This window comes from Danio aesculapii, chromosome 9, assembly GCF_903798145.1.
Source record: "Danio aesculapii chromosome 9, fDanAes4.1, whole genome shotgun sequence".
NCBI classification, from domain to species: Eukaryota; Metazoa; Chordata; class Actinopteri; order Cypriniformes; family Danionidae; genus Danio; species Danio aesculapii.
The window spans coordinates 8,052,384-8,069,692 of record NC_079443.1 but is presented as its reverse complement, the minus strand read 5'-3'; the positions used below and the strand labels follow the sequence as shown (position 1 = coordinate 8,069,692).

Genomic DNA, 17,309 nt, shown 5'->3' with positions numbered 1-17,309 from the left:
TAAAAAAAATAGCTTGGGGCCATACTATTCATTCATTTTATGTGTGTGAAGAGTATCTTATGCTGTTGTTCCTCTCACACGGGTGTGTCTTGTGGGCGGAGTGTCGCAGCGAAGCCCTGCCCACTCTACGGTCGTAACCAAATGAGCCGGTGGCCTCAGTGTTTCTCCACACAAAGATACAGAAGCGCACGAGCGCGAGGGCAGCAGGAGCGCCTCCGGGATAAACACGAGCTTCTTCTGACACACACACCACACACACACACATGCGTATAGTGGTCTTTGAATCACTTTCTCAACCGTGTTTAAAGAAAACTTGAAGGTTTATCAGAGGAATTACTGTCCGGACGGTACGATGGGTTCTTCAGCTGTATGTTAAGCGCGTGAATGCTGAGCATCTTTACGGGACTCGGAGTCCGTGGTACCCTGGTCACCAAACACCGGACTGGACTGCATTACAGATGGATAACTTCTTTGTTGAGGTAGGAGAAAACTTGGACTGACACTTCACTAGAAACATCTCTGCCGGATGACTAACGTTTTAATCAGAGTAGCAGTTGTTTATGCATAAATAAAAAGTGTTTAGAACAGGAGTCATGCGATGACACATTAAAAGTTTTTACGTTTTAAAACGTTTTGTACTTACCAGAAATGCATTAGTTAAGCAAGAGTTTAATAATTTCAGATGTAATACAATTTTGTACGCTCACTTGTTCTTTTATATATTAAAATAAGCAGGTCAGGAGAAGCATGTTTAATTTTTACAAAGATATGTTATGGAGCAATTCCATGCAAATGTCAACCTTGCCATGAAAAAAATTAAGTTTTCACCAAAATAGCAAAACCCTTTCTAAGTTTTTTGTGTTGGCTTGTACCTGTAAAAATACTCAAAAATGTCTCTGTCAATGTTTTCAACCAATTATATTTAATTTTCCAAAGTGACAATTTCACATCCATCACATCCATAACGGAGAGATGTCACATCCATAACACAAATTTTCCCTCATAAATTCAAAAATGTAAAATAAAATGAATTTAATAATTTTTGTTCTATAGTGAGCCAACTCTTATCCTTTTGATTAGCATTATTATTATTTCTTTTAGGTTGTGCGGTTTAATTCACAGAATTTCTACAAACTATGTTGTATACTGTAAACTCTGCAGACTTTTTTTTTATCACATCCATAACACGTTTAGGTTCCTAATTTAATGTATAAAATATGTTTACATATTGATATTTTTCTGATCCATAACTCTGTAGTTAGTTGTTTTGGAAAATGTAAACAGATATTTCAATATAATGTTAACATATACTTTCTATATGAATTTATCTATGTAGAATTTTTACTACAAATGTCACATCCATAACCCAATGCAAAGACAAATGAAACATTATTTCACTCATGCTTTGACAGTTTATTTTCACTAAAAGTAGTTTGAAACATTAAAGTAGGCACTTTGTATGTTTAATTTGATAAGGGACATCAAAACAGTATGTTACGTGTGTGTTTAGTGTATTATTTTATCTGTCTAGAGACTTTAAATATTAAAATAATTCATTCTTTCTTTTTTGCTGAATCAGGTATATTTAGCTATAAAACTTGGTCTATAAATTCTAAATGGTACTTGATGTGGTTCATTAATAGTTGTTTAATCTGTCAGGACCCTCTTCCACTCCAGGTGAGGAAAAAAATGGGGGAGTCCCTGCAACAACCATCAAGTTCAAAGGTTATTTAACACCAGATCACAGCCCTTGAAGATCAATAGAACAGCAGTGAACAAAATACCATCTTGATCCACAGTAAAATGAGCATAAATGACTCAGTGGAGACCCCCAGGATGTGTTTTATGCCCCCCTCTCTCTGCTTTGCTGTTGAGTCTGTGTCAGAACAAACCTGCTCGCAATAAAAGCTCAGAAACTCATGTATAGCTTTCAGATGGCCTCATAAAACCCCTTCGAGTGTTTCGGACCACCACAGAGTAGATGTGGACGCACTTTTTAAAATTATTATTAAGGATCCTGTGAGATATAGTCCAGTTTATCCAGTTGCTTTAAGCGTTGCATGTGTTGTTCTCTCCTAACTTTGGTGGTCTAAAGGTTTTGAAGGGTCTAATTAAAGAATGCTTATTTTTACTTCATTAAATAGACAGCTGTTTTGCACACAACCCTTTTGTTTTGTCAAACTGAGTTGAATTATAATCGGAAGCCTCATGTAAAAATGGGCTTTCACGGCAGAGCATTGAAGGACAACAGTAGGTCTAAATAGGAAGAGTAATTTAACATCTGTCTGGGGTGAAGGAGGACAGAAGGGGTCTGAGAAGCATTTAAGATTAAGAGCTTGGACCCACGTGTGTGGATACAACCGGAATGACGAGGCTTAAAAGTAACAACACAAACATTCCATGATTATTTATAGACCCAGGCCACAGTCGGGAGGAAGTTCCCATTCAGTGTAGCTTTAATTAATCCGGGACACTGAAAACATGAGTTGAACAAATGGTTTTGGGATTATTAAAACAACATGTCTGATAAGGAGGATGGATTTTTCCAAGCGTTGACCTACAGATTCTTTGCCATTTGTTAATTAGGGTTAAAATAACATTTTCATCTGAATGCACGCTTGGGACAAGGCGTAATGATATTGCCAAATCCCTGGCTTCCCCTTCAGGCCATGTTCTCCCTCAGACAAGCCCTCATCCTTCCTCTGCCAGCCGCTGAGTCACTAAACCATTGAAGACTCAGAGTGTGTCATTCGGATCATCCTGCTAGAGCTTTACCTGTCCATGCGCATTGATTCTAATGACTAAGTTTGCTTGTTCTCAGTCTGGCTAGTGGGTTCGTCCTCCCGTGAAAAGATTTATGAAGCATGCGATTGCTGCTCTGCTCAGCTCTCCCACCTGTGATAGACTCATTGGTGCTTTAAAGTTAGAGTCAACCCTGTGTTCTTCTAGAAACTGTCTATTTGGTGTGTTATCTAACCAGGTTTTTGGTATCTCGGGATATGCTTGCACAGCAGTTTTCAACAAAAATGGAAAGCTTTTTATGTATTTTGGCTGTTTATGTACATAATAATGGTTTTAAAGTGCAAGTTTTTTTAATTTATTCAGTTTTCCGTCTCTGTATAAATGTGTGAAAATTGTGACATTATGGTTTCAGTTCAATTATTTTAGATGAAAGTTTTTTTTTTCAGTTAACCTTTCAGCTGAAGATTTTCAAATGCCAAAACTTTTCTGCATTACAATCTTCAGTTGCTTTTTTAAATAATTATTTTTAGGGTATTTTACCTTTTTGTTGGGATAGGACAGTGGTGGACAGATAGGAAAGTATTGGGAGCAGAGTGAGGGGAAGGGTCGGCATAGGACCTCGAGCTGGGAATTGAACTCAGGTCACCGTGAGCACCATGGTGCTATATGTTGGCGCACTTAACTACTAGGCTATGGGCACTGACATCTGCAGTATCTTTAATTTTAATATTCATTGATTCATTTTTAAAGTCTAGTTGTAAAGTTGAGCTTTAATGTCATTTTGCTTCTTGTGTGGACTCACAGGACCACAGAGCTAGTTAAAGTGTATATACATATGAGCAATATCACTGTAATAAAGTTAGATGGCCGCTTGGCCATAGGGAAGGAGGCGGAGAACCGATGAACTTTTAAATAATTTTTATTGAAAAAATTAAATAAACAGATGGCAGTCTCTGTGAGGAGGAGGTCACCCTGAAAGTAAAAGTAAAACACAATATGTCCGGGCCCGGTCTTCTATCCTCTTGCACTGGTGTCTCTCCTCTTTTTAGCTTCCTGGGCTTGGCTGTGAGACTCGAGGCTGGTGTTGCGTCCAGATGTCTTTGATTATTCTTGTCACAAACATCACTTTAAAGCTAGTATTTGAATGATTCTTTAGCGTAATGTCTACAGTGATGACAAAACAGCTGATTTTGCTGACATTTTAAGATTATAAGGCTGAACAGCATGAAATGTCATCAGTCTACAGAGATTTCCCAGTATTTCTCTGTTGCAATCAGGAGACAATAATTAACCCCGAAAAAGCCAAAGCTGCTGTCACTCTATGTGAGCAGAGTAATACACACGGGTGAGGAGGCTGTACAAGTGCTGTTATTGCAGAATATCACATGGCTATCACAGCCAATCAGATTCGAGAACATATATACAGATTTGAATGGTTGGTGATATTAACGTCCTGTTTGTGGCACATTAGTATATATGAGGGGGCAAACTTTTCAAGATGGGTGGTGAACATGGTGGCCATTTTGAAGTCGGCCATCTTGGATCTAACTTTTGTTTTTTCAACAGGAAGAGGGTCATGTGACATCAAACTTATTGGACATTTCACAAGAAAAACAATGGTGTGCTTAGTTTTAACATAACTTTATTCTTTCATGAGTCCCCTCACATATACTAATGTGCCACAAACAGGACGTTTATATCACCAACCATTACCATTTTATTAAGGTGTATCCATATAAATGGCCCACCCTGAATATATATTTATACATACAATTTGTATTTGTATAAATTGTTGTGAAGAGGGGAGATTTTGGGGTTAGCAGCGCATAGTGCAAAATGATTTTAGCGCAATGCACAAGTAAACATATATTATCCTTTTGAGTATTTTTAGAAAGCGACTAGTTTACATAAAGTGTAAATTTTGTTATTAAGTTCCCACAATGTATATTTTTGCAAGTCAGCATTCAGCTGTACATTTAGTGCAGGTCATGTTGAGACAATGAATATTTATGATGACATATGACATTTATGACATATTTCAATATATAGAAATTGTTTAGTCACACAGTTGTGTGCCTGGTCATTTTCTCTTGCATTCATGGATGAAGGAATGTTTATGTCTCTCTTTCACATGCTAACCTGAGGAATGCAGCTCAATCCTCTAGCAGCACATGCATCCATTAATTTACACAACCACAAATACATTTAAGTCCCAGTCCATAGTCAGCCATGTTAAAAATATCCACAAAGTCCACTGCACAAGAGCAACCTAAAAAAGGATCGATGAAATGATCATGTCGCCTGGAACAACAGCTGACTCCTTTAAAAGAGGAATTCCTTCTTTAAAAGTGTCTCTCGAAAGAGAGTCTCACATCTAATACCAGGATTCCTTTTCCAGATACATTCCTGTCCTGAGGATCTCAGTCTCTTTAACCCTGACCTGAGATTCCAAGCCGTGCCTCTTGGTCACCCCGTAGCTCTTAGATTTAAAGTTCCTCTGGTTTGGGTTTCACACTCTTCTATTCCGACTTTGACTTCCTCAGGCAACCTCTAATGGTGCTGAAATGTTGATGGCAACTGAAGTCATCGCTTTTCCTCTTTGCTCTGTTGGGTGTACTAGACAGGATGAACAAAACAATAAAATTGATTTTTGTTGTTCCTGTTCACTGCCACACCTATTTTGTACATCTCTTAAGATGAATCCATATATTGACATGGGTTTTTGGGAATTTGCATGTTTATATATTAATGATGAGGCCTTTTTTAAGATTCCAAGGGGCCAGGCTTTGCTATAATCTCCTATTATGACTAATCAGTCACAGGATTGACTTACTCAGTGCTTTCGTCATACTGTAAATTGGTGAGTAACGATGGATCGTCCTCTCACACGTGCAGGAGTTATATCAGTTCAAACCAGATTGTTAGTTGATGCAGAGTTGAGCGAGAATGGGGCTACATGAATACAACGGCAATCCCGTGAGGTCATATTAATCCCTTTCAATGTGGTCTGAACGTTACAGCAAGTCAAGTTTTTTCTTTTTTTAGTCTGTCTCTCTTTTTGTTTGGAGGATATTGGTAGGATTTACTCTTTGTCACCAGTTTTTGTTGCTTTTTACTTCATTATTGGACTGCAGAGAGCATCTGGACAAAATAAAAACAGATGGATTCACCCAAATACAACTCTTTGTTCACTTTTTGGGATTAATTGGCATTGTGTGACCAGTCTGTTCTTTATTTTCTTGATAATTACGCAGTTTAAGTACCTTAGCCGGCCAATAATGTCGTTCTTGTTTGCACCTTGTATTAAGATGCGCTTTAGCCAGTCATATGAAAAGTGTTTTCATCCCGCGCTTTGTCCACTTTTGACCACATTTCCGATTTCCTTAAAATTTATTCATTCATTCATTTTCCTTCGGCTTAGTCCCTTTATTGATCAGGGGTCACCACAGTGGAATGAACCCCCAATTTATCCAACATATGTTTTACACAGTTGATGCCCTTCCAGCTGCAACCCATCACTAGGAAACACCTATACACATTCACATTCACACACTATGGCCAATTTAGTACATTCAATTAACCAATATCGCATGTCTTTGGACTGTGGGGGAAACCAGAGCACCCTGAGGAAACCCACGGCAACACGGGGAGAACATGCAAACTAGACACAGAAATGCCAACTGACCTAGCCGGGACTGTGAAGCAACAGTGCTACCCCCTTCTACCCCTGGCCATCGTGCCACCCGTTCTTTAGACTTTTAGATTTTCAAAATAATGTTGTAAAATAACTTTGCTTAAGAATGATACAGGAGACAATGGTTGATGAATGCCATAAAAGCAAAAGTATGACAATTGCTGTGAATTTAAGTTCACATAAAACTCGTAAGTGAACATTGTGATTTTTAGACTTTTATACTAGACTTAAATTTCAGACAGCAAAGTTTAAATCCCAGTTAGCTAGCATGCTTCAACAACACATTCCAGTCTTTTCTTTTATGACTGTAAATGAACATGTCGTGAGCATCAATGTTTTTGACTACCTCTGAAAGTGGTCATGCTTAAAACCTTTCAGACCCCATTTACACCTGTATTTAGATTTTTTGTACAAAAATACGTCTATTTTAGTTCCATTTAGAATGTGACAATTTTTGGAAACACTTTATTTTGATGGTCCATTTGAGTAATAGTATTGTCTGCTTAATATCTGCTGACACTGCTCCTTCAACGGACATTTAACTGACTATAAGTAACTTTGTAAGTACATGTCAACTTACACTAACCCTAACCCCAACCTAACAGTCTACTTATAATCTAATTAGTTGGCATGTAGACACAATGTAACTTCAATTCAACAAACGGCCATCACAATAAAGTGTGACTGAAATTTTGAGCTATACTGAATACAGTAAGCCTTGCTATTTTTTACTTTTTTGCAATCAGACATAATAAAGCGTTATATGTTCATATTTGGCTCAATATGTATGTTTAATTGAACCATACTGATTAAGCTATACAGCAGTGTGGGGGACTTTAGTATCTTGTAAAGGGTATGCATCTTCATCTCTTTTGAGTCCTGTGTGTACTGCGCCCCTTCCCCCTTCATTTCTTTAATACTGTACCGATGCAGTCTGTTGTATCTCCATCTGCCACCGGTCTTCCCCCCTGCTGAGGTACAGCGGCCGTGGACCCTCGCCACCCAAACCAAATTGAGCTACTGAAAGGCTTTTGTTTTGCCTAAAGGGCAAATTATGTGGAAGGAGTTGCCAATTTGTGCCAATGCACCAATCAGGCAGCTATAGAGAATTGGTTAAAGGTAACCTGGTTGAGAGATATTTTGGTTAATGTCATATGTGCTGGTTTACTTTTAAGGTGGATTTTACATTCATTTGAATAATGAATAATTATGCTAATTTAAAAAAGTAACCACATTGAGTTAACTTTCTTTTTGGTCATCCAACTGAAGCCTGAATTGGTTTTTTACACTCACTTTGAGCTTGGCATGCTTTAATTTCCTTAAAGAACAGAGTCTCAAAACTATATTTAACAGATTTTCTCCACCTTTGACATGCATATAAGTTCACTTTCTGCTGCCTTGGACATGTGAGTGTGTGCTCATGATGAAACATATGATCTGTTACAACCTATATCGAGGAAACTCATGACTTGAAAACCCTCTTTCAGTAAGAAACAATTACTGGGGCAAGTAAAACAATCTTATTTATTCCTGAAAACAAGATTATTTTACTTGTTTTAAGGAAAAACACACTTAAATTAGAATTTTCTCTTATTTTTATTTCTGAAAACATAACAATACTTTTTACTTGTCTATAAAATACTTCTTAATTTAAGAGTTTTTCAATATTCAGACTAGAAACAAGACAGAAACACTAAGTAGGAAAATCATTTCTTGCAGTCAAGATACATGAATGTTTTGAGCATCTGTACAGTTATCGCTCTCTCTGGGCCAATAAATTAGTCAGGTAGACCCGCCTTTTTCATAATATCTGTACCTTCCCATCCTTCCTGTGGTTGTGGTGTAGGTAGAGCATTATTTATGTGCCCCTGTCAGCGGCTGTAGCTCGGGGCACTGAGAGCAGACGGGTGTTGCAGACAGGCTTTAAAGGCTCTGATTAACACAATCAGTTCTTGTGCTGTAATCTTTTCACAAGAGATGAACCCCTGACTAAACCCTCAGAAGGATTCCCAGTGGGGTCGTGGTGGGTCCTATTTTCACTAGGACTTTAAGTATGTGGTAAATTGTGCTAGATATTTAATTTGTATATACTGTATGATATGTGATCCTGGACCACAAAATATTTGGTCTTAGGTTGCACAGGTATATTTTTGGCAGATTTTAAGGTAGATTTTTCTTTTATGACAAAAATCATTTGAATACTATGTAAAGACCAAAATACGGCAGGGAAAATAAGTACTAAACATTTCATGTTTTTTCCTGGCAGTAATATTTCAAAAGGAGCTGTCGACACGGAATTGAACCAGATTTTGGTAAAAAACCAAACAATACAAACATAAAAAATAAATAAAAACAAAAAAATTGTTACGTGTAAAAAAAATTCGTTATGTGTAATAACAATGAAATGACATCTAGCGGGTCTTGTCTGTGGGTCTCGTCTATTAAATCTGATCTTTAATTTGTAGTTTCTATTGGATTGAAGTCAGGTGATTGGCTGGACCATTCTACAGCTTGATTTTCTTTCTCTGAAAGCATTTGAGAGTTTCATTGGCTCATTCATTGGGATCATTGTCTTGCTGAAATGTCCACTCTAGTTTCGTTTTTATCATCCTGATCATGTAGATGTTAAACCAAAGCAGCTATTATTAATTTACACTGACAAAGGTCAGAGGGTTGCTTAAATACCTACTGAAAGATTTCATCTGCTGTCTGGGTTTCCCTTCCCTTTCTTCATGTGTTCAATACTTTTCCCCTGTGTCATTTCATATCAATACACATTATTACACATTTATTACACATATTTGTTTGATTAATTAATTTGTTTTGTTTTCCTATATGGATTTCTTTGGTTGTTACCAACATCCAGGAAAAATATCATGTCAATATCACCTTTAGATGTTTTCAGAGAAAAATGGTGGAAAAATTATTTTCCCCGCTGTGTGTATATAAGCTCAGTTTTTGATTAGTATTGTGCATTGCTAAGCGATTCACTAAAAAGGTGATTTTTTCAATAATTCGATTTTCTGAACCCTCGGATTACAGATTTTCAGAGTTGTATCTTGGCTTTTACTAACAAAGTATACACTGAAAAAAGAGAAACTACTGTGTCTTTCATTCAAGGTACATTTTTATATTGGATTAAATGAAAAATTATGGCTTCTAATTATAACCTGTTTTATTTAATTTGCCTTAAAGCAAAATACGAACCCCCTCAGTAAACTTAAAAACATTAGTTTTCTACTTTGTACTAAAGTAAAAAGTAATATATTTTGTGTCCCTTTTTTAAACAATATATTTACTTTGTTTGAATGTTATTTTTGTCTTGACCAAAATAAATATTTATGATTTAGATTTAGGCTTGGGCAGTATCCAAATTTTGATACCGTCGAACCTCCTCTCTATTTTACCTTGATTTACCATATAACCGTGCATAATAAAGAAAACAATGACGTAAGGCTCAGACAGCGTCACCAAACTGTTGGCTTGAGGCTAAACCATTCAGAAATTCCATATATGTGACTTTTAGTTCGAGGTATTTCCATCTCTCGTGGTCACCTTTTAGTTGCACAATTAGTAAATTGCCTCATCTGTGTTTACCGTCTCTCCCTTCTCATTCGGCCGAAACCCAAAATACTGCCAAACTGCAAAAGTTGTGTTCTTTTTCGAGATCAGGTCATTTGGTGCGCGACTCGCCATCTTTCCCCACCTCTCTCTTTCTCCTCCACGCTGTCCCGGGATGACAACCACGCATACGCATTTTTAGGCATTATATAAATTATATTTAATATTTAATCCTTGTCTCCTATATAACTGTATTGTTTTTATGACGGTATAAAACTGATACCGTTGCTGTTTTTAGATCCCGCAGTTTACCATATTACCGTATTACCCCTCAAGCCTATTTAGATTCAATTCAATTTTATAGTTTGAACTAAAGTTAAATTATTCTTTTGAGAAAAACGAAAAATTTTAGCTGCAACAAATGACAGCAATTTTTAAAATTCGGTTCAAAGTGTGCCAGTTTTCAGTGTACATCATTTATTAACCTTCCTGATCACAATTAAATAAATGACACTGGTTTGTGGTTCAGGGTCACATATTGTTATTTATGTTATATATTCTTATTTAATATATTACAGTGATTGATTATTTTACTCTTCCTGTTTTAATAAATAAAGTATTAGGGGTTGGTTAAGGCAGATTAAGCAGTTGCACAGCTGACATGCAATATTACTTTTCAATTTAAGCTTGTGTAATGCCAAACCTGCTTTGACCTCACAATGATTTCTTTTGTAATTTTCTGAAAATATAGCTTGACTATGACTGTATGTTAATTTTGGCACACCACATGTGACCTGAACGGAACTCAGCTGAATGATGGATATGTTTAGGCTGCTGTTATGAAACATTTATTTTGTTGCTAACTTGCTATTCCTAAGACTTTTTTGTATGGTTGAGCTTTTGGTGAAATATACAGCGTGAAAAATAAGTATTGAACACCACATGTTCAGAGGGTTTTTGAATAACTTCTGAGAGATTTCAGCTGCTGTCAGGGCTTTCACTGCCTTTCTACACCTCCTTTTGTTCATGTGTTCAACACTTTTTCTCTGTGTCATTTCACTTTGTTACACATAACTTTATTTGTAAACTAATCAGATGTGTTTTCTTTGCATATATGGATTTCCTTAGTTGCTATAAATATCCGGTGAAAATTTGAAGTCAACAGCACCTTTAGAAATATGTTTTTGAGAAAAATGGTGACGTGTTCAATACTTATTTTCTCTAGCGTATGTGATGTGCTCAGTGTATGTGGATTGATCAGTGTTTATAATTTCCATTCATGTGTTTAGCAATGTTTTTCTGAATGTTTCAAAGAAACTTTTTATTTTCAAGCAAAGATATAGAAATGCAATCATTTTTGTTTGCAATCAACTTGCACAAAGAGTCATAGGGGTTAGGGACAACATAAGGGTGAATACCCGATGACGGAATGTAAAAATCTACAGGAAAATAATATCCATAAGCTTCACTAACCTGGAAACCAAGAGATCAAGAATAAAAAAATAACATATAATTGTTTATTTAGCCTAGATGGTGAGTGTCCTATTTTAGTACGAGCCTTTCCCTATGATTAAGACATCAGAGAGTGACGTCTGTGACATTCACAGTCATTGGCTAAAAACAAGTTTCTGATCTTACCATCCAATTAAACTTCAACCACTCTTAAGAATACAACCCTAATTGAGTGTCTCAAAGAAACATACTACTGAGAAATAACTATAATTAATATGATTTTAAGTGACGTAATGTCTGTAAATGGTGTTTTATTTGGTTATAGTCAGCATTAGGTGATCAGCAAGCTGGCTGTGTGCATTATAGGATGTAGTAAAGCAAATTTAATTTTTGAGTTTTTAGAGTCTCAACCAACTTCTCCATCAGGGAAATACATTTCTCGATTATGTGGCACTATAATCATAAGGAATACTTTCGTTTTTTTCAAGCAAAACACCAGGTGGCAAAAAAAAAAAAATTGCACCATCATCATATAGCCAGTTTATGAGGCTGCAGGATTAAAGCCTTTGAATGTTTAGTCAACGATTATTGTTTTTCTGGCTTCCCACATTAAAAGGAAACAACAAGATGGCAGTAATCTGACTCAGGTGAACCTCAACAGCAGCTGTTTAAAAGATGAACGTACTGTATATGCAGTGTAATAGTATGTAGTCTCATGTAGCCAGATGCTGGTCAAGTGGTAATTTGACCTCATCAAGATGGCGCCGCGGATGGCCGCTTCGGCGGGGGGCTCTCCAGTGTTTGCACTGTTTTTGTTAGTCTGTCCTGTTTTATGTTTGTCAAACACGATCAGTTACACCAGGGACGAGCTGCTGAACATTCGGCAGTGCACACCAACTAATCAAGAACTGGATTTTGATTTTTGTGGCGTTTTGCGGAACATTGTAGTCGGCGGAGCAGCCGCATTGTGGAAACGCTACAAGACGCGCAAGCGTGGGAAGTGAGCCGGCGCGCTCGTCAGGCTAAGACAGCGCGGCTTCAGAACGGCGCTGCCCAGCATTCACCTGGCGAATCTCCGCTCTCTTCCTAACAAAATGGACGAACTACTTCTGCTCACATGCAAAAACAAAAACTTTAACAACTCTGCTGTCCTGTGTTTCACGGAAACCTGGCTAAACGAAGCCATTCCGGACAGCGCATTAAACCTACCGGACTTTCAGCTGTACAGAGCAGATCGCGATACGGAGTCAACGGGCAAAACGCGCGGTGGTGGGACATGCTTTTACATCAACAGAAGGTGGTGTACGGATGTAACTGTGTTAAAGAAGATGTGCTGTCCTGATGTGGAAGTGCTTTTCATTAACTGTAAGCCGTTTTATTCACCAAGAGAGTTTTCCTCGTTCATTCTCGTCTGTGTTTACATTCCACCGCAAGCACACGTGAGTACTGCGCTGCAACAGCTGGCTGATCTGATCACAGAGACAGAACAACAACACCCGGACTCTGCTTTTATCATACTTGGGGACTTTAATCAGGCAAAACTCACACATGAGCTGCCTAAATTCAAACAGCACATTACATGCCCCACCAGAGGCAATAAAATTTTGGACCATTGCTACACCACAATAAAGGATGCATATCGCTCCGTCGCCAGAGCAGCTCTAGGACTCTCCGATCACTGCCTGGTTCATCTTATACCAACTTACAGGCAAAAACTTAAAACTACTAAGCCAGTATTAAGGACTGTCAAGAGATGGACCAACGACACAGAGCAGGTCTTACAAGCCTGTTTTGAATGCACTGACTGGGATGTTTTTGAAGCTGCAGCCACAGATCTGGACGAGCTCACAGAGACTGTAACATCATACATCAGTTTCTGTGAGGAGTTATGCATCCCTACCAGGACCTACTTGTCATTTAACAATGATAAACCATGGTTCACACCAAAACTCAGACAGCTTCGTCAGGCCAAAGAGGATGCTTACAGGAGTGGTGACAGGATCCTGTACAATCGGGCCAGGAACACATTGACAAAGGAGATTGGTGTGGCTAAGAAAAGCTATGCCAAAAAGCTGCAAAACCAGTTTTCAGCTAACGACCCTGCATCAGTGTGGAGAGGCTTAAAAGATTTCACTAATTACAAGACACCGTCCCCCAGTATCGACAGCAATAAACATATTGCAAACGAGCTGAATATGTTCTACTGTAGGTTTGACACCTATGACCAGACACCTCACACCCGCCCGGACCATCTCCCTACACAGCCATCAACACCACATCAACACAGCTCGGACCATCGCCCTACACGGCCATCAATACCACATCAACACAGCCCGGACCATCTCCCTACACAGCCATCAACAACACATCAACACAGCCCGGACCATCGCCCTACACAGCCATCAACACCTCCAGCCATCTTCCTCTCCCCCCCTGCTCTTCAGATCAGTGAGGAAAATGTGCGTCAGATCTTCAGTAAACAGAAGAGAAGGAAAGCACCAGGGCCAGATGGTGTCTCACCAGCCTGTCTGAGAACCTGCGCTGACCAGCTGGCTCCCATTTTCTCCCATATCTTCAATAGATCACTGGAACAGCGCAAAGTTCCATCCTGCTTTAAGCGCTCCACCATCATCCCAATCCCGAAGAAGCCAAAGATCACAGGACTCAATGACTACAGACCTGTGGCCTTAACATCTGTGGCCATGAAGTCATTTGAAAGACTGGTGCTAGCATATCTGAAGGACATCACTGGACCCCTGCTGGACCCCCTGCAGTTCGCCTATAGAGCAAACCGGTCTGTGGATGATGCAGTCAACATGGGACTGCATTATACCCTACAACATCTGGACAAACCAGGGAACTACGCAAGGATTCTGTTTGTGGACTTCAGTTCTGCCTTTAACACCATCGTCCCATCACTGCTTGAGTACAAACTGGCCCAGCTCTCTGTTCCTAGCTCTGTCTGTCAATGGATCACCAGCTTTCTGACAGATAGACAGCAGCTAGTCAGAATGGGCAAAATCACATCCGACAGCCGCACCATCAGCACTGGTGCCCCCCAGGGATGTGTTCTTTCTCCACTGCTCTTCTCCCTGTACACCAACGACTGCACTGCAAAAGACCCCTCCATCAAACTCATTAAGTTTGCAGACGACACTACTGTTATCGGCCTCATCCAGAACGGTGACGAGTCTGCATACAGACAGGAGGTGGAGCGGCTGGCGTTATGGTGCAGATACAACAACCTGGAGCTGAACACGCTCAAAACAGTGGAGATGATAGTGGACTTCAGGAGAAACCCCCCTGCACTCCCCCCACTCACCATCATGAACAGCACTGTGGCTGCAGTAGAGTCATTCAGGTTCCTGGGCACCACCATCTCTCAGGATCTGAAGTGGGACACTCATATAGACTCTATTGTGAAGAAAGCCCAGCAGAGACTGTACTTCCTTCGTCAGCTGAGGAAGTTCAACCTGCCACAGGAGCTGCTCGTACAGTTCTACTCAGCTGTCATCCAATCCATCCTCTGCACTTCAATCACCGTCTGGTTCGGCTCAGCTGCCAAAACTGACCTCCGTAGACTACAGCGAATAGTCCGGACTGCTGAACGAATCACTGGCACTACCCTTCCTACACTTCAAGAACTGTACTCTTCCAGAGTGAGTAAAAGGGCTCGCAAAATCACTCTGGACGCCTCACACCCAGCACACTACCTGTTCGAACTGTTACCGTCTGGTCGGCGCTTCAGAGCACCGAGCACAAAAACAGCCAGACACAGGAATAGTTTCTTTCCTCAGGCTGTCTACCTTATGAACAGTTAAATATTCCCCTACTGTGCAATAAATATGTGCAATACTTTCTCATACGCACTTGTACACAGCACCTTATATCAATATACAATGCAATACTTTCTACATTCGCACTTGTACACAGCACCTTATAACCTGTATATTATAACAATCTGTACATACAACTCAACATCCAGGTTTCTTGACTAACCGCATCTGTTTAATGTTTATCATTTTTTATTATTATTATTTTATTTCTTCAGATTATTTTGTGTTGTCACTTGTCACTTTATGTACACTGGAAGCTTCTGTAGCCAAAACAAATTCCTTGTGTGTGTGAAGCACACTTGGCAATAAAACCGATTCTGATTCTGATTCTGGTAATGTAAACATGTAAACACAGTTAATTTTTTATTTAGTGTTCTGTTTAGGGTTGTGAAAACAGGGTATCCGCAAATCTTTAAAAAGTCTCAAATTCCATAGATTATAGATAAGGCCTTAATTAGTCTTAAAATGTCTTAAATCTGTGTTTCAGAGGTCTTAAAAATGCAATCGAACTGACCACATAAAGAAAATGCTGTTTCCATTTTGAAATCTATGTCTGTTTGTCACCCAGAATGAAATAGGCGGAACCTAATTGAATGGTAATTATTTAGTGTGCTTTTTTGTGTGCAAATTTGGTATTATAAAATTATACTATTCATTTGGTCCTAAATTTAATTCTGTGTGGTATTAAAAAGGTCTTAAAAAGTCCTAAATATAACTCTTAGAAACCTGCAGGTACCCTGGAAAATGTTACACCGATGTCCCTTTAGTTCATTTACACAAGCACCTCTTGTATCTCTTTTAAAGAGTTTATTCTGCAAACATCCCATACTTTTTAAAAAGCATTTAGTTGATCCTGCTTACCACTTATCTTTAGTTGTGAACATGGCAGCTTTTTCTGTCAATGAGGGGGTTCTATGTCACAACGGCTTTGTTTTTTGACTGTTAAAGTATGCAAATCACGTCTCACAGAAATCCTGTAAAATTCAATGAGATGACATATTTGTCAAAGATCCCAAAGTGATTTTTTATTTAGTTTGACTTGACTACCAGGTCTCTCAAAGAGTTCTGCAATGCTTCTGTTTTTCTCCTCACAGAGATGTTTTGGTTGCTTCTCTTATGTGCCTTTTTAAATAAGAGATCTTTATTTTTTTAAAGTCAATTACATCGAAACAACTATAGGGCCTTTGTTAAGTATTACTACTGATAAAAGCTTCCATCAGTAATATTAATCTCTCCCTTTTTTCCTCCCATCTTTTTATGAATGTGGTCATGGGCTTTCTGTTTGTGGTGAGATAAAGATGCTACATCTGTTTATGAAATACTATGCTTCATTTTTGAGAGTTCACTTAGCTTTGCTTTTGACTTAGTTTGAGATTTATGGCAGTTGTTTGTGCACACAATGTGTTCAACATCCAGCCTCCAATTCTCTCCATCTAAGTCATGAGCGCTGGTGCTTGACACATGCAGACTGGAAAGTTTCATCCTTGTCTTTCAATGTGGAAGTGCGCTCTTTTTTGCGATTGTTTTAGAACTTCCTATTCAGTTGCCTATGGGAGAAATGACTAGGAATAATAAACCATAGAAAACGGTCAAACTACCTGCTCTACAAACAAGTGTTTGCATGAAAATACAGACAAAGCAGAATAACATAATCAGCAAACATCAAGCAGCAGAACGAGCTGTATTTAACGTCTAAAAATGAATGGAAGTGAATGAGACCGGAAGTCTCAAGCCAAAAAGATTCAAATGGCTGCGCCCACTCATATGCAAGAAATAAGGTGAAAAGTCGGTGGTACTGTGATGCCATGATTGGTTATTTCTCTGAAACCCAGAAATGCATTTACAGTTTAGCACTTCATGTTATGCACTTATTAAAGTCAATGACTTTTTGTAACAGTGTTTTTGCTAAATACCTGAAGCATACACTCTGATGATCTGAACCAGCGCAATTCTTGAGAATTTTTTGAGAATAGAACTTAATTGTTTATGTTCAATCAACTTAAATTTGTAAAAACAATTAAGTT

The 17,309-nt window shown here is 38.6% G+C and overlaps 1 protein-coding gene across 2 annotated transcripts in view; it reads left to right on the top strand.

The window, feature by feature from the left end:
- Window positions 1-264: 264 nt before the first annotated feature.
- myo10l3 (myosin X, like 3) overlaps window positions 265-17,309 on the top strand; it is a 179,175-nt gene continuing 162,130 nt past the window's right edge. For both annotated transcript variants that reach the window (XM_056464724.1, XM_056464723.1), the window contains exon 1: window positions 265-479. In XM_056464724.1, coding sequence (XP_056320699.1) covers window positions 459-479 — 21 coding nt within the window. In that variant the 5' untranslated portion in view covers window positions 265-458. The remainder of the gene's footprint in view (window positions 480-17,309) is intronic.